This window comes from Anolis sagrei, chromosome 4 (genome assembly GCF_037176765.1).
Source record: "Anolis sagrei isolate rAnoSag1 chromosome 4, rAnoSag1.mat, whole genome shotgun sequence".
Taxonomy (NCBI): domain Eukaryota; kingdom Metazoa; phylum Chordata; class Lepidosauria; order Squamata; family Dactyloidae; genus Anolis; species Anolis sagrei.
The window spans coordinates 3,521,428-3,546,000 of record NC_090024.1 but is presented as its reverse complement, the minus strand read 5'-3'; the positions used below and the strand labels follow the sequence as shown (position 1 = coordinate 3,546,000).

The window sequence follows — 24,573 nt, the reverse complement described above, 5'->3', positions numbered from 1 at the left end:
ATTCAAAGAGCATTCTGAACCCCACCAACTATAGAATTGAGCCAAACTTCCCACACAGAACCCCTATGAGCAATAGAATATACTGTGTTTTCTGATCATCTTTGGTGACCCCTCTGACACCCCCTCACAATCCCCCCAGTGGTCGTGACCCCCAGGTTGAGAAACACTGACTTAGACAATGTTAGGTAATTTCCAAATCCTAACATTTTCTATATAGTCACCTTTCTTTGTGATACATTTTACCCCAGCATTTTATCAACTTTTTAATGCCATCAGCAAAACATGTTTTGATTAAGTGCATAGCCAGCCACTGATGTACTGAAGTACTGATGTGAATCAGTTCCAGGGTCCTTTTTCATTCCTTGCAGTCGTGGCTGGAGCTGGATGTCCAGAGAACTTCACATCAACCACATTACACTTTTGAACATTTCAATCCACTCATGTATTGCTCTATGAGAGAGAACTTTTTCCTCATACTGAGCACACCTGTGGATATGGGCTTGTGGACCCATGCTTGCCATGGCAGCCATGAAATTCTGAGCTGCACCTGACAGAGCAGTCTTAGCATTGACACTGAAGTCTCCCAGTACCATGAGCCGTTGAGACTCCAATACCAGGCCTGAGACCACTCAGGCTAGCTCAGGTAGGGAGACTGTAGTGTAGTGGGGTGGTCGATACACTAGCAAAATCCCTATCCTGTCCCGGTCACCGATTCTTAGTCCGAGACATTCAAACGTGGTTGACTGTGGGATGGGGCACCTGAGCAGGAGGATAGAACCCTTATAGTCAATTGCGACACCACCTCCCCACCCTCCAGGTCTCGACTGATGCTGTACTAAGTAGCCTGGGAGAGATTACCGCCCCCCCCCCCAGCCTTGTCCAACCAGGTCTCTGTTATACAGGGTGGGTAAGCATGTTCTTCAAGGATTAAATCCTCAATGATTGATGTTTTACCATTAACCGATATACAGACTATATATAGATTGGTTACACAAACAAATAGAGATTATATTTTAGTCAGCATTCACACACACATAAACATTCACTTCTCATGCATACGTTACTATCCCTTCTTCCATCTCCTGGAGAAGAATATCAAAGGTGGGCCAGATCTCATTCTCTGCAAATCTGCCATTCTGTAGATACACCATCTCTATCTGCTCCTTGAAGAAAGAGGCGGGTGACCAGAATGCTGTCTGGCACATTTTTGGAAAATAAGAAAGTCTCATATATCATATTTCTTGCTGTTGCTATTGTAAATGGCTGATAGGTTGCAGCCAAAACTTGCCGACTTCATCAGTTCCAAACAGATGTTAGTTTAACATAAGGAACCATTGTATTTGAGTTCCTTTACTTAAAGAACCATTCTCTTTGACTATGTAAACATGTTGTTTTCAACCACAGTTAATCATTGTCTTCAGTCAAGTCAGCGGTTCAGCAGTTCATTAATTCTTCACCTCCTTTTGTAGTTTTCCATGCTCTAGTCTCATAATGGTGTCTTCACTCTTCGTCAGATCCTGGTTATACACCAGTCATACAATTTCATTCAAACCACTCATCGTATTTATCACACTTAGCCAGAGACCATTCTTCCTGTGGGAAGTGAAGTCAGAGATATTCGTCCCATGATTTAAAGGGTCTCATTCCGAAATGCCTGCTCCCCAAGACTCACCTGACTCTTTCTCTTATGTTCGCAGGTGTGGCTTCCGTGGAGGTTACATGGAGATCATCAACATGGACCCCGCTGTCCAGCAGCAGCTGACCAAGCTGATCTCGGTCCGGTTGTGTCCCCCTGTGACGGGGCAGATCCTACTTGACGTGGTGGTCAACCAGCCCAAGCAGGGAGACCCTTCCTACCAACAGTTCAGCCAGGTAGGCAGCACAAAGGGAAGCTCTGGGTGTGAAGGATAGCTTTGAACAGAAGTATTGATATAGAGTTGGAAAAATCACCTATCGCTATTCCTTTCCTACCTCCAGAAAGGGTTCTTAACACTCTTGAAACTCTATTAAGAAGGTCATCCTAAAAATGGGTGCATCTACACTGTATAATGCAGTCTGACACCAATCTAACTGCTGTGGCTCAGTGTTGCAGAAATCCTGGGATTTGTAGTTTGGTGGCTATTATTTCCCTTGATCGGGACATTAGACTCCTCTTGCAGTCTAGAATTGCACTGGCTTTTTCTGTTGCTTTGTCACAATCATGTTCAGCCTGTGTTCTTCTAAATTCCCTTTATAGAATCATAGAATCCAAGGGACCCCCAAAGGCCATCCAGTCCATCCCACTTCTGCTAGGATCCCATAGCATGGAGCCATGGCAAAGTAGGAATGTTTAAAAACAGCACTCCTTGCAGGTCATGCTTCTCTATATTTTGCAGAGAGCCATTCCTTCCTCTTCTTTCTCAGGGTGCATCTATAGGGTGTTCTGTGCTATGGAATCCTGGGAGATGTAGTTTGGTGATGAACCAGCACACTTTGACAGAGAAGGCAATGTAAAACTACAACTCTAATGAGTCCATAGACTAGAGCTGTGCCAGTCAGAGTGGTATCAAGCTGTACTAATGCCACAGTGTAGATGCCCGCTGAGATCTTGGGGTTTGCTCCTTCCCTTCTGTCCAACTCTGATGTGGATGCCTCTTTTGGCAGGAGAAGCAGGCGGTGCTGAGTGCTCTGGCCAAAAAGGCCCGACTGACTGAACAGACCTTCAACAAAGCCCCCGGGATCCACTGCAACCCTGTCCAGGGGGCCATGTATGCTTTCCCTCGCATGCAGCTCCCTCCTCGGGCCATCCAGGAAGCAAAGGTAATTGGTGGGTGGGTTGGTGGGTGGGTGAATGGGGTCTCCTTCTGGGAGGACTTGAAGCAGAAGCTGGATGTCCATCAGTTGAGAAGGCTTTGGTTGTATTTTCCTACGTAGCAGAAGTAAGTTGGGTTGGTTGGCCATTGAGGTCCCTTCCAACTCTAGGATTCATTATGAGTCTTGCACCAAGTCCAGGACCATCTGATGGCAATGCTGGGCAGGGAAACTATCCCCATTTCAGCATGATTTAATGGGAATGCAGCTCATTTTCTTCTTAAAGGAAACATTTTCTCATTCTGGGAGAAAGGCTGCATATGGTTTTGACCTACGGTCCTGTGTATCTGTCCGAACGTATCTCCCTCTACGTCCCACCCCGGAGTTTGAGATCATCTGGGGAGGCCCTGCTCTCGACCCCACCGCTTTCCCAAGTGAGGTTGGTGGGGACGAGGAACAGGGCCTTCTCAGTGGTGGCCCCTCACCTGTGGAACTCACTCCCGGGGGAAATTAGGGCATCAACATCCCTCCTCGCCTTCAGGAGGAAGGTAAAGATGTGGTTTGGGACCAGGCCTTTGGGCAATTTGACAATTAGATATGGAAACCAGATGGATAGGACTGAAAGGACTGCCAATTGTGGAATTGGAATTTAACTATGAGATTGTGAAACGCTGACCGTCAATGAGGTTTGTATTGGTTTTATTGCTTTTATAGGTTTTATGGTTGTTTTTGCCTATAATAATTATTGTTTTCTGTTAATTGTTGTTATGGCTAGAATTGCTGTTTTTGTTAACTGATGTTATTCGTCTTATTGCTGTTATGTGACGCGGGCATCGAATTGTGCCATGCTTTTGTAAGCCGCCCTGAGTCCCCCCACTCCCCCGGGGTGAGAAGGGCGGGGTAGAAGCAACCCAAATAAATAAATAAATATAAATAAAATAATATAAAATATGAAATTCAGGCAGTCCCCAAAGTATAAACATCAAACTTACAAATGACTCATAATTAAGAACGGGGCTAAGACAAGAGGAAGTGGAAAAATTCTACCCCTCGGAACAGAAATCCACTCCTGGAAGAGTTTTAATGGAGGAAAGGGGTCTCCACTGAAGTTTTATCACCAATCCTTATTTCCACAACAAGCCAAATTTTTCAAAATCCAATAATCACAGGGACAGAAAGTGATGTGAAATCTTCTGAACAGGAACACAGAACAAAATCCCACAGGGGTGCTAAGCTTTCCCTATGCTATCCAAAGCTTAATATATATTCATTTGGATGGAGTTGTATAGTGGTTAGTTAGGACCGCGGATAAGAAGATCTGTGCCCGGTGAGTATGCTAAAGAGAAAAAGCCAGGACAGAAATACAACTCACCAAATTGAGGACAAGCTGCAGAGGTTTAGTACAATTTAGCCAAAAAGCATGCAGGTACAAGCAAAATCCTTTATTTATGTTGTCATGGTAGATTTCTTCCCTGGCAGGGGTTGATCTAAATAGCCTTTGGGGGTCCCTCTGATTCTATGGCCTTGCTTCTTTGTCTAGGCACAAGGCCAGGCTCCGGACATGTTCTTCTGCCTCCGGCTCTTGGAAGAGACTGGGATTTGCGTTGTTCCTGGAAGCGGTTTTGGACAGAAAGAAGGGACCTTCCACTTCAGGTATGGGTCCATTTTGGGGTGGCTCCCTTGGCGTAACAGCTGTCACGAACACCTTAAAATGTACTTTAATCCATTTTCAGTGGGACAGAGTATCAGGCATTGGGAATATACCAGGAAAATAATATATTTGGGCAGGACTTTATGGCACAATGTGGCCCATCTAGGCCCCTAACCTTCTCCTTTCCCGCTTTCTCTCACACCCAGAATGACCATCTTGCCTCCGATGGAAAAACTGGAGATCGTCTTGCAGAAGCTGAGCCAATTCCACGCCAAGTTCACCCAGGAATATTCGCAGCCCCAGAACGAGGCAGCAAGGACGTCCAAGAAGGCCGGCCAGTAATGGCCCAACACTGTTGGCATGGGAGCTTGGGCCCACATTCGGTGCTCAAGTCATCTTTAAAGACTCTAGCAGGAGGCATGTGCCAGTTGGCTGGACTTTTGACCCAGACAGGCACCGCCAGGACCAGCTCCATCCTCTTCTTCTGAGCTCCATTGTCCACTTCTCATGGGACCCTTTTGGCCACAGCAGAGGCCATTGCCTGCCCCAGTGTCCACAGGAAGAACCATCCATCTTCCTCCCCATTCCTCCTTGGTTATCTATCCATCTACCCCCTTTAGAGGTTCAAGTGGGAGGCAAATGCCAATGGCCTGGACATTTGACCCAGAAGGGCCCAAATCCAAGCACCATTGGACATCTCAAGGGAACGCCTTCAGCCATGGCAGAGCCTGGTGCCCAACGCAGAAGGAACCAGCTTGCCCACCCATTGTCCACTTCAGAGCACTGTCTCATGGCTACCATTTGCTGCATCCGAGCCCATTGAACACCACGCTGCCCATAGAAAACTATCCATCTTCCTTCCCATTCCTGCCATGCCAATGGTGCCATCACCATGTCAGTCAACCCCTCCCACATTCAAATAGGAAACACGGGCCAGTTGGCGGGCTCCATCGTCCACTTAGAGCAACATCCCATTGGTTTGACCATAGTAGAATCTAGTGACAGCCACAGAAAGAGGCCACCCAGAAGGACAAGGTCAGGACTGCTTCCATCGTCCACTTCCAAACACTGTCTGACATCCCATGGGTCCTGTTGACCACAACAGACCCTATATTGGCCAACACAGAAAGAATCAGGTTGCCCATCCATTGTCTGTCCCATTCCCAAAATGCCAACGGTGTAATCACCTTTGCATCCATCTCTTCCCTGGTCAACTTTAAGAATTCAAGCAGGAGGCATGTGCCACTTGCTTGGGCATTTGACCCAGAAGGTCACGGTCCATTACTCACTTCCAAGCACTATTCACCATCTCATAGGTACCCCTTTGGCCACAATGGAGGCCAGTGCCCACCATGGTACCCATAGAAGGAGCAAACCCAGGAGACCAAGGTCAGGACTGGCTGCATTGTCCACTTCCAAGCACCATCCAACATCTCATAGGTGCTCCTTTGGCTGCAACAGAGGCCAGTGCCCACCATGGTGCCCATAGAAGGAGCTAACCCAGGAGACCAAGGTCAGGACTAGCTGCGTTGTTCACTTCCAAGCCATCCAACATCTCATGGGTGCTCCTTTGGCTGCAGCATAGACCAGTGCCCACCGTGGTGCCCATAGAAGGAGCTAACCCAGGAAACCAAGGTCAGGACTGGCTGCGTTGTCCACTTCCAAGCTCCATCCAACATCTCATGATTGCTCCTTTGGCTGCAACATAGGCCACTGCCCACCACGGTGCCCATAAAAGGAGCAAATCCAAGAAACCAAGGTCAGGACTGGCTCTGTTGTCCACTTCCTAGCACCATCCAACATCTCATGATTGCTCCTTTGGCTGCAACATAGGCCAGTGCCCACCATGATGCCCATAGAAGGAGCAAATCCAGGAAACCAAGGTCAGGACTGGATGCGTTGTCCACTTCCAAGCACCATCCAACCTCTCATGGGTGCTCCTTTGGCTGCAACATAGGCCAGTGCCCACCATGGTGCCCATAGAAGGAGCTAACCCAGGAGACCAAGGTCAGGACTAGCTGCGTTGTTCATTTCCAAGCACCATCCAACATCTCATGGGTACTCCTTTGGCTGCAGCATAGGCTAGCACTCACCATGGTGCCCATAGAAGGAGCTAACCCAGGAGACCAAGGTCAAGACTGGCTGCATTGTCCACTTCCAAGCTCCATCCAACCTCTCATAGGTGCTCATTTGGCTGCAACATAGGCCAGTGCCCACCATGGTGCCCATAGAAGAAGCGAACCCAGGAGACCAAGATCAGGACTGGATGCGTTGTCCACTTCCAAGCACCATCCAACCTCTCATGGGTGCCCCTTTGGCCGCAACGGAAGTCAGTGTCCACCATGGTGCCCATAGAAGGAGCAAATCCAGGAAACCAAGGCTCTGTTGTCCGCTTCCAAGCACCATCCAACATCTCATGGGCACCCCTTTGGCCACATCCAGCGCCCACCATGTTGCCCAGAGAAAGGCTGCCCTCCCATTGTCCACTTCAGAGTACCGTCCAAGATCTCATGGGGACCTCTGGCTGCAGGAGACATCAGTGGTCGGTATGGTGCCCACAGAAAGAACTAGGCTTCCCATCAGCGCTCTTCCTTCCTGTCCCTGTAATGCCAATGCTGCAATCATCCTTTCTCAGTTATCTATCACCTTTAAAGGTTCAAGCAGCTGGATGAACACATGACCAGAAGGGCATGGTCCATCGTCCACTTCCTAGAACCATCTGACCTCTCATGAGTACCCCTTCAGCCAAGGCAAAGGCCCAACACCTGCCATGGTGCCCACTGGAAGTGACCAACCACCTTTCTTCCCATTCCTGCAATGCCAGGGAGGGAAATGTGCCTTTTGGGGGACCTTCCTTTGGTATACTTAACTTTGATTTGAGGCTTCTCTCCAAGGGGTGTCCAAGGCCTTTATGGATGTGGGTCGCCATCCATGGTGACCCCAAAGAATGAGAGAAGCAGCAGCCAGGCGTGGTCTTGTGGTCTTGTACGGTTTGCCCCAATGTAGTTTTCCAACACGGACATTTGGGCTCAGGTTTTGGGTCTTTGCAGTCGTTTCCTCCTCCTGGTCTTTTAATTTCTGTGAATGAGGGAGATGGACAAAAAAAGGATCAATAAAACCCACTTAGTGGAGAAAAACAAATGGATAACGTCATGGCGGTGCTGTCGAACTTGGAAGGGGGGACCCAGAGGACATCTAGTCCATCCTTCTCCCTGCAAAGATAATGCTCTTTAACCCTGAGAATAACAGAATTGCAAGGTGGTTTTGCAGAATGCATAGGCAAGCTTTCTAACTTGGGGGCTGCATGGCTGGCCGGAGTGGGGTGGGTGGGCTAGGAGGGAGGGGGTTATCCCCAAGCCCCTTTCCTCCTCTTCCTCTTCTCTTTTGGAAGCAGAAAGTGCAGGGAACACGGGAAAAGTTTGGATCCCAAAAGGTTGGCCTTGATCACAATGAGATGGTGGACAGGAGAGGAAAAAGTGTCTCCATTAGATTCCCATATTGCCTACTTCTGACATAGAATCCTAGAGTTGGACGGGACCCCCAAGGGCCATCCAGTCCAACCCCCTGCCATACAAGAAGGCACAACTAAAGCACTCCCAACAGACAGCCTTTGCAGAAAAGCCTCCTGAGACTCCATCACACTCTGAGGCAGCCTCCAATACCTCTCACTCTCAGGAAGTTCTTCCTAATCTTTTCAGCCACATCTCTTTCCCTGTCATTTGAAGCCATGGCTCCCTTCTTGTGCCCTGGTCCCTAGAGCAGCAGAAAGCCAGCCCCGACTTCAATAGGACACCCTTGGAAATCTTAAGACATCTCATGTTCCCTCTTCACCTTCTTTTCTCCCAGCTAAATATTCGCAGGAAGAAAGGAGGAAGGAAAAGGAAAAGGGGGGAAGGAAGGAAGGAAGGAAGGAAGGAAGGAAGGAAAGAAGGAAGGGAAGGGAAGGGAAGGGAAAGGAAGGGTAGGGAAAGGAAGGGAAGGGAGGAGAAGGTGGGAGGAAAGAAAGAAGGAAGGAAAGACAAAAGGGAAGGAAGGAAGGAAGGAGGAAGGAAGGAAAGACAAAAGGGAAGGAAGGAAGGAAGGAAGGAAGGAAGGAAGGAAGGAAGGAAGGAAGGAGAAAGATCAGGAAGGAGGAAAATAAGACCAAGGAAGGAAGGAAGGAAGGAAGGAAGGAAGGAAGGAAGGAAGGAAGGAAGGAAGGAAGGAGAAAGATAAGGAAGGGGGGGAAGGATGGAAGGAAAGACAAAAGGGAAGGAAGGAAGGAAGGAAGGAAGGAAGGAAGGAAGGAAGGAAGGAAGGGAGGGAGGGAGGGAGGGAAGGGAAGGGAAGGGAAGGAAAGGAAAGGCAGGGAAATGAAGGGAAGGGAAGGGAAGAGAAGGAAGGAGGAAGGAAGGAAGAAAAGACAAAAGGGAAGGAAGGAGAAAGATCAGGAAAGGAAAGTAAGAACAAGGAAGGAAGGAAGGAAGGAGAAAGATAAGGAAGGGGGAAAGAAAGGGATGGAAGGGGAAAAAAGGAAGGAGGGAGGTAGGAGGGAAGGAAGGAAGGAAAGACAAAAAGGCAAGGAAGGAAGGAAGGAAGGAAGGAGAAAAAAGAGGGAAGGACGGGGGAAAGAGGGAACGAAGAAAGGGTGGAAGGGAGGGAAGAAGAAAGAGGGAGGTATGGAAGGGAAGGAGAAAGAAAAGAGAGAAGGGAGGAGGGATAGGGTGGTGAAGGAGAGGAGGGCCTGAGAAAAGAGCCCAAGGTCCCCGGGCCTGGATTTGCCCATACATGTTGTACAGGAACCGCACCACAGTTTGGAAAGGAAATATATTTAGGATTAATTCGCAGACATCCCTTGTATTTTGGCACCCCATGTTCCAAGGACTGGGCCATTTGGGAGATCTATCTTATTATAGCCTTGGACTGGACTTTTGGAGCCTTGTCCACTCTGTTGACCAGATGCTGCCCCTTTTTCCTCAATCACTTTGGCGCCATCTAGTGTTGGTTCTTGCACCCGCAAGCTAAAATAGAGATTCAATTGCTTCATGAAGATGTTTACAATGCAACTGATATCCAACAAATTAAAATCTATATAAATAAAAATGTAATGTTCATTGGGAGGTTTAACATAACTCAAAAACCACTGAATGAATTGACATGAAATTTGGACACAATACACTTAACAGTCTAAGGAGTGTCCATCACCCATAAACACAAACACACATGCACGCACGCGCACACACACAACTCCAGCGGAACAGACTTAAAAACCCCAACAATACACCATATATACACATACACTCATATATATATGCACATGCACACATTCATACACACACATGTATATATATGCACAAACACACACAAATACACACATACATATACATACATATATGCATATACACATGCACATATACATGCACACATTCATATATACATATAAAGTTGCACACACATATCCACATACATACATTTATACACACAAATATGCATATAGACAAGCACACACATATACACAATATGCATGTACACTTATAAACACACAAATATATACACACATACATATACATATATACATATACAGTTGCACATACATATCCACATACATACATATATACACACAAATATGCATATAGACAAGCACACACACATACACAATATGCATGTACACATATAAACACACAAATACACAAATATATACCCACACATATATATGCACCCACACACACACACACACATATATATACAAACACACATATATAGACAAATATATAGACATATATACACACACTACACCCATATATACAACCTGGGCCACAGCAACGCATGGCAGGGGACGGCTAGTCAGAAATAAAAAATAAGACCAAACAAAGGAATAAAATACAAAAATAACCCAATAATATTCCCACCCTATAGCTTTCTATAAGCCTTCTCGGCCAAATAGTGCTGATCTCTCACCAAAGAGTAATTCCCAGGATTCCACAACATTGAGACAAGGATATTGGTTAGACCACACCTGGAATATTGTGTCTCGCCTGGAATATTGTGTCCAATTCTGGGCACCACAATTCAAGAGAGATATTGACTCTAAGCTGGAATGTGTCCAGAGGAGGGCTACTAAAATGATGAAGGGTCTGGAGAACAAGCCCTATGAGGAGCGGCTTAAGGAGCTGGGCATGTTTAGCCTGAAAAAGAGAAGGCTGAGAGGAGATATGATGATGGCCATGGATAAATATTTGAGAGGAAGCCACAGGGAGGAGGAGGGAGCAAGCTTGTTTTCTGCTTCCCTGGAGACTAGGACGCGGAACAATGGCTTCAAACTACAAGAAAAGAGATTCCATCTGAACATGAGGAAGAACTTCCTGGCTGTGAGAGCCGTTCAGTAGTGGAACTCTCTGCCCCGGAGTGTGGTGGAGGCTCCTTCTTTGGAAGCTTTTAAACAGAAGCTGGATGGCCATCTGTCAGGGGTGCTTTGAATGCAATATTCCTGCTTCTTGGCAGAATGGGGTTGGACTGGATGGCCCAGGAGGTCTCTTCCAACTCTTGATTCTAGGATTCTATGTCAAAGTGGAGTCAAACTGCATTATTTCCATGGCATACGTGCATTCTGGCACATTTGCAAGGGATGTATGGGCACAGATCCTATATGTACTTGAATAGGGTAAAGCTACACTCATGAGCCCTCGGTGGTGCAGTGGGTTAAACCGCTGAGCTGCTGAACTTGCTGACCAAAAGGTTGCAGGTTTGAATCTGGGGATCCGGGAACCTGCAACACAGTTATACACTACACAACCCTCCTTGAGCGTATTGTTCACATAATCCTCAAGTCCGGCTTTATCCGCAGTGGTGGCCTCTCCCTCCAGACAAATGCTCTTAAGTCCATATTGAAAAACCGTGAAATAGCGAGTCCGCGAAAAGTGAACCGCGAAGTAGCGAGGGACCTTTGTAAAGTGGATTCATCCTCTAGTGTGATGAAGTGCTAACTATCTAAAAGGGTATCCCATTGAGGAGAAGACAAAGTTGTTTTCTGCTGATCTAGAGATGAGGACACAGTGGAGCCGTTGGATTCAAATTGCAGGAAAGGAGATAGATTCCACCTGAATGCTAGGAATCCCTGCTCAGCCTTGGAAACCCGTTGGGTGACTTTGGACAGGCCGCACCATCTCAGCTCCAGAAAACCCAAAGTCTCACTTCTGAAGGCCGGGAGTGGACGAGGTCATAAATATTTAGCAAATGGCGAGTACGATTCTCCTTTCTGTTGTGGAGGAAGACAGGTTCTGAGAGTGTGGATCACCCAAGCTCACCCTGTGCTTTTCCCTGTCTAATTGGGGATTTCAACCCTGATCTCCTGAAGGTCAACCCGCAATTCTCTCCATGTGTTCAAAAATCATCCTGATCTACAGGACTTTGGAGCCCCATGTATGAGGGTTGAATGAAAAGTCAGTTACTTCCGCAAGAATGGGAGTTTTATGAAGGTGGAGGCATTACTTTTCATTCAATCCTCGTGTGTGTGTGTGTGAGAGAGAGAGGGGGGGGAGACAGAGAGAGGGTTGAATGAAAAGTATATATACTAAAAGACAAGGGAGTTACGGATTGATGGGAATTTCTCAAGAGTGAAATACTCAAGGTGCAATTGCAAACTGTGCCAACAAAGAGAAAAAATAGCACAAGTTGCAAAGAAGCCATAATGGATGTCCAAAGAAGTTCTAACTGTGCTAAAACACAAAAGATACATGCACAAGAAGTGGAAAAAGGGAGAAATCACCAAAGAAGAATTCAAACTACACCCAGGAGCAGAATTCAAAACGATCTTGACAGATTAGAGAGATGGGCCAAAACTAACAAAATGAAGTTCAACAGTGACAAATGCAAGAGACTCCACTTAGGCAGAAAAAACGAAATGCAAAGAGACAGAATGGGGGACAATGGCTGGCTTGAGAGCAGTACATGTGAAAAAGATCTTGGAGTCCTCGTGGACAACAAGTTAAACATGAGCCAACAATGATGTGGCGGCAAAAAAAGCCAATGGGATTTTGGCCTGCATCAATGGGAGCATAGTGTCTAGATCTAGGGAAGTCATGCTCCCCATGCTCTATTCCACTTTGGTTAGACCACACCTGGAATATTGTGTCCAATTCTGGGCACCACAATTGAAGAGAGATGTTGACAAACTGGAATGTGTCCAGAGGAGGGCAACTAAAATGTCAAGGGTCTGGAGAACAAGCCCTATGAGGAGCGGCTTAAAGAGCTGGGCATATTTAGCCTAAAGAAGAGAAGTTTGAGAGGAGACATGATAGCCATGTATAAATACGTGAGAGGAAGCCACAGGGAGGAGGGAGCAAGCTTGTTTTCTGCTTCCCTGGAGACTAGGACGTGGAACAATGTCTTCAAACTACAAGAAAGGAGATTTCATCTGAACATGAGGAAGAACTTCCTGACTGTGAGAGCCGTTCAGCAGTGGAACTCTCTGCCCCAGAATGTGGTGGAGGCTCCTTCTTTGGAAGCTTTTAAACAGAGGCTGGATGGCCACCTCTTGGGGCTTTGAATGCAATATTCCTGCTTCTCAGCAGAATGGGGTTGGACTGGATGGCCCACCAGGTCTCTTCCAACTCTTTGATTCTATGATTCTATGATACTACTTTGGAGTCCCAAATGGCTTCAGCACCTTGGAGAGCAGCTTTGAAAGCCCACTTTTCCCAAATACATAGATCGGGAATCATGGAATCCTAGTGTTGGAGACACCAAGGGCCAGCTAATCCAACCCTGCTTTTCTGGGCAGGAAGACACCATCCAAGTCTTTCTGACAGATAGCCATCTAGACGCTACAGAAAAGCCCCCGGAGGAGGAGACTCCATCACATTGAAAGCCTTAAAGTTTTCTCGAAGCTAGTTTTCTCACAAAAATTGGTGCCATCAATATTAGATACGAATTTGGGAACGATTGCTCATGTCCCAGAGGATAGGATCAGGATCCAAAATGAACTTCCTAACAGATTAGCAAGCCGATTGGCCAGAACGAAAAGTGTGTGTGTGTGTGTGTGTGTGTGTGTGTGTGTGTATATATATATATATATATATATATATATATATATTTTAAAACACCAGACAAATTTTCCTATGTAAAGCAGCACTGATTTAAATTAATTTGAAAAGCATTTACAAGCTGGGATCATATCGGTATCTTGTTCCCCTTTGGAAAACATTTGGAAGCAGCCTGTTGAATAGCTGCTTCCATTACGTTAGGGGAAGCAGCATTTGGCACTGATGCGCACAGAGGCGTCCAGGGATCAACAAAGGCTCGTGCCCATTTAGTTGCACATTGGGTCACACTTTCCAACCTTAACCTTCATTTAATTGTGCAACATTGTCATACATTTTAGACGAAGTGTCAGAAGTAAGGAATCACAGTGGAATAGAGTGCAAGAATGGTGGGCTTCAAGGGGGTTGGGCTGGATGGCCTTTGGGGTCTCTTCCCACTCTATTGTTCTTTGATTCTGTGATGACTGACATGGGTTTCCACAGGTTCAACAGCAGAGATGACCTGGGAATACAATGGAAATGGTTGCAAATCAAACACGTGGACGTCATACACATTTGCAAACGTTCTCCCTTATCTCCGGTCAGTGCCAAGACAATGGCTCCGGTGCCAAGAACGCAAGGAGACTTTGTGCAAATAAGCCTCTCCCTCTCTGCAGCCACCTTTGGGTTTTTCTGGGCTGAGCCTTTGCAATCCACAAAACAAGCTGAGCCTTCTCTGCCAAATAGCGCCGGTGCCTCGCCAAACTATAAATCCCAGGATTCTATTGCATTGAGCCATGGCAGTTCAAGTGCTGTCGAAATGCATTAAATCTATACTTTGGGTTGTTGTAGGTTTTTTCGGGCTATATGGCCATGGTCTAGAGGCATTCTCTCCTGACGTTTCACCTGTATCTATGGCAAGCATCCTCAGAGGTAGTGAGGTCTATACTTTGGCAAAGAAGGCTCAAAGTCTTGTAGAACTACAACTTGTAGAACTACAACTTGTTGAACCAAGGCTAAAAATCCTCCAGTGTCAATCACCTTGAGTCACCAAGATTTGTTTGGTTGGATACACTGAAAAAGAATACATTTGTTAACAAACTAGGTGCATTGTTCCTAATTTGCATTGCATATTGCATCAGTTCTGATGCAATGAGGGACTTGGTGGCTTTGCAACATTTCCTCCAAAAAGGGCATTTCTCTTTCCTTTTGCTTATGCTACATGCTTGCATGGCAAGTATTTTGTAGATGAAATAATAATTTCCTTCCTTCCTTCCTTCCTTCCTTCCTTCCTTCCTTCCTTCCTTCCTTCCTTCCTTCCTGGATTTCAGGAAGGCCTTCTTTGACAAGGTCCCCCATGACCTTCTGGCAAGGAAACCAGTCCAATGTGGGCTAGGCAAAATTACGGTGAGGTGGATCTGTAATTGGTTAAATGGACAAACCAAGAGGGTGATTCTCCCCAAGGCTTCCTCCTCTTCGTCCTGGAAAGAAGTGACAAGTGGAGTTAGTTAGTTAGTTAGTTAGGTGATTCCTCGTTGGCCGAGTAGGATAGTCTTCCAGGATCAGAATTCTTGTGAGTCTGTAGGTGGCTGTGGAGCCCTATTCTTGACCTGCATCTTCTTCTGCAGTGAGGGTATAAATAAAGTTTATTTATTTATTATTTATTTATATAGCGCGATGGCTGCTGTGCTGAAACCATGCCCCTCCGCTCACCAAAACTTCTCCGCTGAGTCGGAAGAAAAATGGCGAGAGAAGCTTCGGAAGGGCAAAAGGACTTCCGGTTTCCTTTAAAACTTCGAAATCGTTTCAAACAGCTAATTTTTCTGACTTTATTCCAAATTACGAAGATTCCGACGGTACCTAACCATGCCTAATATACTGTATGCTTAACTGATGAAAAAGTTGGGGAAAAGTTGCAGGCAGCTAAGCCATTGAGCTGATAGATCTGTGGAGCAGAAGACCGGTTTGGTGGAAAGACTCCCTTTGTCTTGCAATGATGTTCCTGTTTCCAAGGAACCAGGTCGATCTGACCTACTGATTGGGTCGGACTTTGTTCCCAGCACAAGAGGAGTCGAGTGATTTGAGTCTCATATATCACCAAATCTAATGCTCCCTCCATTTTCAAATCCTGAAAACAAAAAAAGTATTTGCTGACAAATGCAATGTGCAAAAAGTGCACTGTGTCGTCAAAGGTTTTCAAGGCTGGAATCACTGAGCTGCTCTGAGGCATCTTCAGAAATTGTGAGGTCAATTGGAAATTAGGAAAACAGGGTATATCTATCTGTGGAATGATGTCCAGGGTGGGAGAAAGAACTCTTGTCTGCTTGAGGTAGGTGTGAATGTTGCAAATGGCCACTTTGATTAGCATTGAATGGACTTGCAGCTTCAAAGCCTGGGTGGTTGCTTTTTTTGTTGTGTCAGGAGCAACTTGAGAAACTGCAAGTCGCTTCTGGTGTGAGAGAATTTGCTGTCTTCAAGGACGTTGCCCAGGGGACGCCCGGATGATTTGATGTTTTTATCATCCTTGTGGGACGCTTCTCTCATGTCCCCACATGAGGAGCTGGAGCTGATAGAGGGAGCTCATCCGAGCTCTCCCCGGATTCGAACCTGCAACCTGTCGGTCTTCAGTCCTGCCGGCACAGGGGTTTAACCCACTGTGGATGGTTGCTGATTGGGGGGATCCTTTGTTGGGAGGTGATTAGTTGGCCCTGATTAATCCCTGTCTGGAATTCTTCTATTTTGGAGTGTCCCTCTTTATTTAGGTAAAGGTAAAGGTTGTCCCTTGACATTAAGTCCAGTTGCATCCGACTCTGGGGTGTGGTACTCATCTCCATTTCTAAGCCGAAGAGCCGGCGTTGTCCATAGACACCTCCAAGGTCATGTGGCCACTGGCATGACTGCATGGAGCGCCGTTACCTTCCTGCCAGAGCGGTACCTATTGATCTACTCACATTTGCATGTTTTCGAACTGCTAGGTGTTATTGTTAATGTTTACTGCTTGTTTATGAGTTTATTTATTGTTGTATTGTTGTTGTTGTTGTTTTACTGATGTATTTGGGCTTGGCCTCTTGTAAGCCGCACCGAGTCCTTTGGGAGATGGTAGCGGGGTACAAATAAAGGTTTATTATTGTTATTATTATTATTATTATTAGGTTGGCAGAAGCTGGGGCTGACAGTGGAAGCTCACGCCGCTCCCCGGAATCAAACCTGTGACCTTTTGGTCAACAAGCTCAGCAGCTCAACACTTTAATCTTCTTTATTTACTGCCCTGATTTTAGAGTTTTTAAATACCGGTAGCTGGATTTTGTTCATTTTTATGGTTTTTCCTTTCTGTTGGAAATGTCCACCTGTTTGAAAGAAAGTCAGCCTGTCTTTGATAAGATCTGTCAGCCTGCCACTCAGTTCTTTTCCAATTGGCTCCGCTGCTTTGAACCTCCTTCTGGAAAGAAGATAAAAACCCAGGTTTGCAGGGTTCTCCCCTTTTCGCTTCGGACTGAAGCAGAAGCGCCTTCGATTTGGGGAATGCCTTGGATCTGTTCCCTGGAAAGGAATGGTGTGGCATCCAGAAAGGACCATTGACCCCCAATTGCTGCCCCAAAGGTAAACTTGTTTTGGTCAATAGAGAATGGGACTATGACTTCCCTTGATCTAGACCAGGCATGGGACAACTTGGGCCCTCCCTCCGGATGTTTTGTACTTCAACTCCCACAATTCCTAACAGCCTGCCTGTTGTTAAGAACCGGGTTGTGGTGCAGCTAGTTAGTATCCAGCTGCATTAAATCACTACTGACCAAGAAGTCATGAGTTCGAAGGCAGCCTGGGTCGGAGTGAGCTCCTGACTATTAATAGTCTAGCTCAGTGTTTCTCAACCTGTGGGTCGGGACCCCTGAGGGGGTCATGAGGGGGTGCCAGAGGGGTCACCAGAGACCATCATAAAACACAGTATTTTCTGTATTGTCGAAGGCTTTCATGGCCGGAATCCATGGGTTGTTGTAAGTTTTTCCGGGCTATATGGCCATGTTCTGGAGGCAATTTTTCTCCTGACGTTTCGCCTGCATCTATGGCAAGCATCCTCAGAGGTAATGAGGTCATTACCTCATTACCTCTGAGGATGCTTGCCATAGATGCAGGCGAAACGTCAGGAGAAAAATTGCCTCCAGAACATGGCCATATAGCCCGGAAAAACCTACAACAACCCACAGTATTTTCTTTTGGTCATGGGGGTTCTGTGTGGGAGGTTTGGCCCAATTCTGTCTTTGGTAGGGTTCAGAATGCTCTTTGATTGTAGGTGAACTATAAATCCCAGCAAATACAACTCTCAAATGTCAATGACTATTTCCCTCAAAACGCCTCCCGTGTTCATATTTGAGCGTATTGAGTCTTCGTGCCAAGTTTGGTCCAGATCCATCATTGCTTGAGTCCACAGTGCTCTCTGGATGTAGGTGAACTACAACTCTCAAACTCAAGGTCGATACCCACCCAACCTTTCCAGTATTTTCTTTTTAGTCATAGGAGTTTTGTGTGCCAAGTTTGGTTCAATTCCATCGTTGGTGGAGTTCAGAATGCTCTTTGATTGTAGGTGAAGTACAAATCCCAGTAGCTACAACTCCCAAATGACAAAATCAATCCCCCAACCCCACCAGTATCGGGTATTTGTGCCAAATTTGGTCCAGTGAATGAAAATACATCCTGCATATCAGGTATTTACATTACGATTCATAACAGTAGCAAGATGACACTTATTAAGTAGCAATGTTCTGTCGCCGCTGGATCTGAAATGAAGTGCCTTTAAGAGAGGATGTGCGGCTTAGATCCAGCGGGAAGCCAGGGCCCCTGAAAAGAAGCCTTTAGGAAAATTTCCCTCATTAAACAGTCTTTAGGAGGCTTGAGCTTAAATATAACAGTCTTTTATTGATGAACAAACAGGAATTGTAAAGTTTTCTTGGCAAAAAAACAGTTCTCTCAGACTTGTCCACAGGGAACAGGCACTATCTTCAATAACTTTGCTCAAAGGAAAATTCCCCTTTCTAGCTCCTCCCAGGCTGCTGTGAACCTAGCTCTGAACTGCGTCTCAGAACCGAGCAGATGTACCAGCAGGCCTGTAGTCACTTAGCTGGAGATCTTGATGATTAGAACTGTTATTCCCTCCGGAATTCCTCAGGGCTGTTAGGTTGTTTCCTTTGGGAATCTTTAGAGGCTTAAGACTGTTCTCCCCTGGGAAGTCTTAAGAGATGAAACCTTTGTACAGGAGGACGTCTGTACACATCCTCTGCATTGACTTCCTTTGCTGAGACTAACTGAAAAATGGCCCCTTCCCTCCAAAAAACCCAGAGAGGGGCGGGACCAGGGATCCTAACTATTATTGACAGGTGGCTTGCCCTATGAATGCAGCCAAAGGAAGCCGCCTATCTGCAAAGTCCCTGCAACTTAGGACTATGAACAAACACTCAGTGCAAAACACAAAATTGGAGCCCCTGGAACAGCCATTCCAGAACAAGCAACGAAAATGATGTTATGGTTGGGAGTCACCAAAACATGAGGAAGTGTACGAAGGGGTCGCGGCATTAGGAAGATTGAGAAACACTGGTCTGTGCAGCCCGAAAGATAGTTGCATCTGTCAAGTAGGAAACTTAGGTACCGCTTTATGCGGAGAGGCTAATTTAGCTAATTTACAAAGTAATAAAACCTTCCAGCAGCATGCGTAAGAATGAGGAAGTACTCCGTCAAGGACTCACTGTCATAAGTGGACGGTGGGAGTTAAAGGCAAAAGTATGCCCATGCCTGGTCTAGACACTTTGGTCCTCTTGATGCAGCCTAGAATAGCATTGGCTTTTTCAGCTGCCACATCGCACTGTTGGCTTGCATTCAGCTCCTTGCTCCTTCTCCAAGTCAGCTCTCCTCCTTCCACTTTCAGGATGGCTTTGGTCTGGACCTGGCTACTGGCCGCTGAGCTCCTGGACTGGCCAAGGCAGGCAGAGGGCTGTTTGCCACCCCCAGGAGGTAAGAATCCCTTGGAGTCTCCTTCAATTGAGCACTTTCAAACATAAGTTGGATGGGTTGCTGTGACTTTTCTGGGCTGTTTGGCCATGTCCCAGAAGCATTCCCTCCTGACGTTTTGCTCGCATCTATGGCAGGCATCCTCAGAGGTTGGATGGCCATTTGTTGAGTCTCCTTTGGGGAGAGAAAATGCGAGTCAATAAGAATAAGATTAAGATTAAGATTAAGATTAAGATTAAGATTAAGAATAAGAATAAGAATAAGAATAAGAATAAGAATAAGATTAAGATTAAGAATAAGAATAAGAATAAGATTAAGATTAAGATTAAGATTAAGATTAAGATTAAGAATAAGAATAAGATTAAGATTAAGATTAAGAAGATTAAGATTAAGATAAAGATAAAGATATTAAGAATAAGATTAAGAATAAGAATAAGAATAAGATTAAGATTAAGATTAAGATTAAGATTAAGAATAAGATTAAGATTAAGATTAAGATGAAGATGAAGATGATTAAGATTAAGATTAAGAATAAGAATAAGAATACGATTAAGATTAAGAATAAGATTAAGACTAAGATTAAGATTAAGATTAAGAATAAGATTAAGATTAAGATTAAGAATACGATTAAGATTAAGAATACGATTAAGATTAAGATTAAGATTAAGATTAAGAATAAGAATAAGAATAAGATTAAGATTAAGATTAAGATTAAGATTAAGATTAAGATTAAGATTAAGATTAAGAATAAGAATAAGAATAGAGACAAAGGAGGGCCTGATTCTGGTACCCCAAGAACAAGCTATTAGAGTCAATGCCATCAAAGCCAGAATTGAAAAGTCGACAACAGATCCCAAATGTAGACTCTGCAAGGAAGCAGATGAAACACTAGATCCCATCCTCAGCTGCTGCAAGAAGATCACGCTGACAGACTACAAGCAGAGGCACAACACCGTTGCTCAGATGATTCATTGGAACTTGTGCCACAAACACCATCTGCCTACGACAAAGAACTGGTGGGATCACAAGCCGGAAAAAGTTACAGAGAAGGAACATGTCAAGCCACTCTGGGACTTCCAAATTCAGACAGACAGTTTTGGAGCGCAATACTCCTGACCTCACGATCATGTTAAAAAACAAAGTATGGATTTTTCCCAGTTCCAGCAGACCTCACCTCTGAGGATGCTTGCCATAGATGCAGGCGAAATGTCAGGAGAAATGCCTCTAGAACATGGCCATATAGCCCGAAAAACCCCACAAGAACTGAGTGATTCCAGCCATGAAAGCCTTCGACAATACAAAGTATGGATTGTCGATGTCGCAATCCCAGGTGACAGCAGGATTGAAGAGAAACAACTGGAAAAGCTGACACAATACGAGGATTTAAAGAGTGAACTGCAAAGACTTTGGCACAAGCCAGTCAAGGTGGTCCTAGTGGTGATTGGCACACTGAGTGCAAGTGCCTAAAGACCTTGGCCTGCACTTAAACACAATCGGCGCTGACAAAATTACAATATATCACACAGTCCTAGACATGTGGGAAGTGTCCGACGTGTGATCCAATACAACAGCCAGCAGAGTGTCTGCTTTGGACTCATCTTGTTGTGTTTCAGATAATAATAATAATAATAATAATAATAATAATAATAATAATCCCTCAGTTCTTGTGGGTTTTTTCGGGCTATATGGCCATGTTCTAGAGGCATTTCTCCTGACGTTTCGCCTGCATCTATGGCAGGCTTCCTTACCATGGTCCCAGGTGCAGACACCATGGCACTCATCAACCAGAGGTTCCCAGAAGACATCACGGTGCTGTTTCACCATTGCCTCACCACCAGCTATTTTCAGTGGGACAATGAATTCTACGAACAGAAAGATGGAGTAGCTATGGGGAGCCCTCTCAGCCCAGTCATAGCTAACTTCTACATGGAACAATTTGAAAAACAAGCTCTTGAAACAGCAACCAAAAAGCCCACTATATGGTTCAGATATGTGGATGACACTTTCACCATTTGGAGCCATGGAGAAGAAGAACTCGACAGGTTCCTGGAACATCTGAACAGCATCCACCCTAACATCCAGTTCACTATGGAAAAAGAAAAGGAAGGAAGACTGCCTTTTCTAGATGTCCTAGTCATCCGCAAACCAGATCAACAATTGGGTCACACCGTTTACAGAAAACCCACACACACAGATAGATATCTACATAAAAACTCCAACCATCACCCAAGTCAAAAAAGAAGCACCATCAAAGCCTTGGCAGACCGTGCAAAAAGGATCTGCGCAGCCCACCTCCTCCAAGATGAACTGAACCACCTCAACTGGGCTCTCCAGGCCAATGGAGACTCCACCTCAGACATCAGAAGAGCTGCAAGACCAAGAACAAGCCACAAGAGTCAAGATGAAGATCCACCCAGAGGAAAAGTGTTCCTGCCATACATCAAGGGAACCACTGATCACATAGGGAAGCTGATGAGGAAACACAACATACAAACAATCTACAAACCCACCAAGAAAATCCAACCAATGCTCCGTTCAGCAAAGGACAAGAGGGATCCTCTCACCTCTGCAGGAGTCTACCGTGTAGACAAGTCTACAGAGGGACCACCAAACGAAGCAGCATTGCCCAAACACGAGTCAAGGAACATGAAAGGCACTGCAGACTACTCCAACCAGAGAAGTCAGCCATAGCAGAGCACCTGAGGAACCAACCTGGACACAGCATTTTATTTGAGAACACAAAAATGCTGGACCACTCTCACAACCACCATGTCAGACTACACAGAGAAGCCATTGAAATCCACAAACATGTGGACAATTTCAACAGAAAGGAAGAAACCATGAAAATGAACAAAATCTGGCTACCAGTATTAAAAAATTCTAAAATTAAAACAGCAGAGAGAAAAACAGGCAGGGACATCTAATCACCTTTCAAGAAGAGTTTGCTCCAGGCACAGTCAGCCCATTGTATGCTAATCAAGGTGGTCAGTTGAAAAGATTCACACCTAGCCCAACTTACAAAAGCCTTTTGTCTCACCCTGGTCATTCCACAGATATATAAACCCCTTTTTTCCCAGCTCCAGCAGACCTCACCCTCTGAGGAAGCCTGCCATAGATGCAGGCGAAACGTCAGGAGAAATGCCTCTAGAACATGGCCATATAGCCCGAAAAAACCCACAAGAACTGAGTGATTTCGGCCATGAAAGCCTTCGACAATACAATAATAATAATAATAATAATAATAATAATAAGTAATACAATTTTTGTTCCTCGATTAGAAATGTCATTTCCTCAGTGGTTCTATCACAAAATCATGGGGAAAGTTGATTAAACTGCCAAAACTTTGTCTTTGGCAAAGATTTACTGCAGTTGCAGCTGGTGATTAATCTGCTGGCACAAAAGGATTGGGCAGGGTGGCCCCTTGGGGTCTCTTCCAACTCTAGCCTTCTATAGTTATGCATGACTTAAGGTCGGTAACTACATATGTGATCCTGTATCTTGACCAGTGTCCCTCTCCTGCTGCCCTCTCTCTTGACCACAGCTCAAAACTGGGCCAGGGGTCGTCCGGCAGCCCAATCGTCCACTTTCCCACAACGTGGCTTGGTCTTCAGCCGGGCGGAGAGCGCTGTGGATGGGAACCGGGATGGAGACTGGGACCACGGCTCCTGCAGCCACACCACAAAGGAGCCGGAACCCTGGTGGAGCGTGGACCTGGGCACCCGCCTAGCCGTCAAAGCCGTTGTGGTCAAGAATCGCTCGGACTGCTGCTCGGAGCGGATCAAGGGGGCTCGGATCCACGTTGGGGACTACCAAGACGGCTACGGCAAATGCGGCTCAGTGTAAGATGAGCATGGGTTAAAATTCCAAACCCACTCCAAACCACCCCCAGGTTTCAGAGCTCTAAATAACAGATTGGGAAGGGCCCCCCAGAGACCATCTAGTCCAGTGGTTCTCAACCTTCCTAAGGCCACAACCCCTTAATGTAGTTCTTCCTGTTGTGGTGACCCCCAAGCATAACATTATTTGTCTTGCTCCTTCAATGTAAATGTCTGATATTCAGGAAGTATTTTTATTCACTGGACCAAACTTGGCACAAATACCCAATATTCCCAAATCTGAATGCTGGTGGGCTTGGGAGGGAGGTTTATTTTGTCATTTGGGAGTTGTAGTTGCTGGGATTTATAGTTCACCTACAATCAAAGAGCATTCTGAACTCCACCAACGATGGAATTGAACCAAACTTGGCACACAGAAGTTCCATGACCAACAGAAAACAGTAGAAGGGTTTGGTGGGCATTGACCTTGAGTTTGGGAGTTGTAGTTCACTTACATCCAGAGAGAATTGTGGACTCAAACAATGATGGATCTGGACCAAACTTGGCACAAATTGTCAATATGCCCAAATATGAACACTGGTGGAGTTTGAGGAAAATAGATCTTGACATTTGGGAGTTGTAGTGACTGGGATTTATAGTTCACCTACAATCAAAGAGCACTCTGAACCCCACCAACACTAAAATTGGACTAACAGAACCCCCATGGCCAATAGAAAATACTGTTTTTCCTGATGGTCTTTGATGACGCCTCTGACACCCCCTTGCAACACCCCCCAAGGGTGTTTTTGTGATCTATTTTGCTTCTTGGCCAAGACACAAAAGTAGGAAATAATAATACAGATGTACCCTGAGCATCTATTTTTTAAAAATAATAGATTTATTATCTCTTTCCTCCTCCAGCTGTGGGACGGTCACCAATGGCAGTGCTGGCTCCCTCAGCATCATTTGTTGCAACGGACTCAAAGGCCGCTACGTGAGCATCGTCATCCCTGACCGGACGGAATACCTGACCCTTTGTGAGCTGGAAGTCTATGGCTCCCGGCTGAGAGATGAATGCTAGGGACCCTCGAGGAAGGAAGAGGACATAAAAGCAGGAATGGACAGTTACAGCCAAAGGGGTCCTAAGGGTCATCTAGTCCATTGCTTCTTAAACTGTGGGCCCCGACCCCAAATGGGATCTTTTTAAGACGCGGAAGATTTGGCAAGAGTAAAAGGTTTCTGAACTCCACCTAGTGGTTGTTTTAGGTATTTGCACAATTCTTTTGTAAAGTGCTTCATAAAAAGGAAAACCTGTCACACCTCA

At 45.6% G+C, this 24,573-nt stretch overlaps 2 protein-coding genes across 2 annotated transcripts in view; both read left to right on the top strand.

The window, feature by feature from the left end:
* Positions 1 to 7,582, top strand: part of LOC132775177 (alanine aminotransferase 1) — a 55,583-nt gene extending 48,001 nt beyond the window's left edge. The window contains 5 exon segments of the mRNA XM_067467220.1: positions 1,698 to 1,872; positions 2,644 to 2,799; positions 4,331 to 4,443; positions 4,648 to 4,733; positions 4,736 to 7,582. Of these exon segments, the coding sequence (XP_067323321.1) occupies positions 1,698 to 1,872; positions 2,644 to 2,799; positions 4,331 to 4,443; positions 4,648 to 4,733; positions 4,736 to 4,929 (724 nt within the window). The 3' untranslated portion in view covers positions 4,930 to 7,582.
* Positions 7,583 to 15,114: 7,532 nt separating this feature from the next.
* On the top strand, positions 15,115 to 24,346 carry LOC132773552 (fucolectin-1-like). Its single transcript, XM_067467001.1, has 3 exons — positions 15,115 to 15,182; positions 22,941 to 23,273; positions 24,171 to 24,346. Exons 1-3 carry the CDS (start codon positions 15,115 to 15,117, stop codon positions 24,328 to 24,330), a joined length of 561 nt encoding a protein of 186 aa, XP_067323102.1. The 3' UTR covers positions 24,331 to 24,346.
* The last annotated feature ends 227 nt before the right edge of the window (positions 24,347 to 24,573 follow it).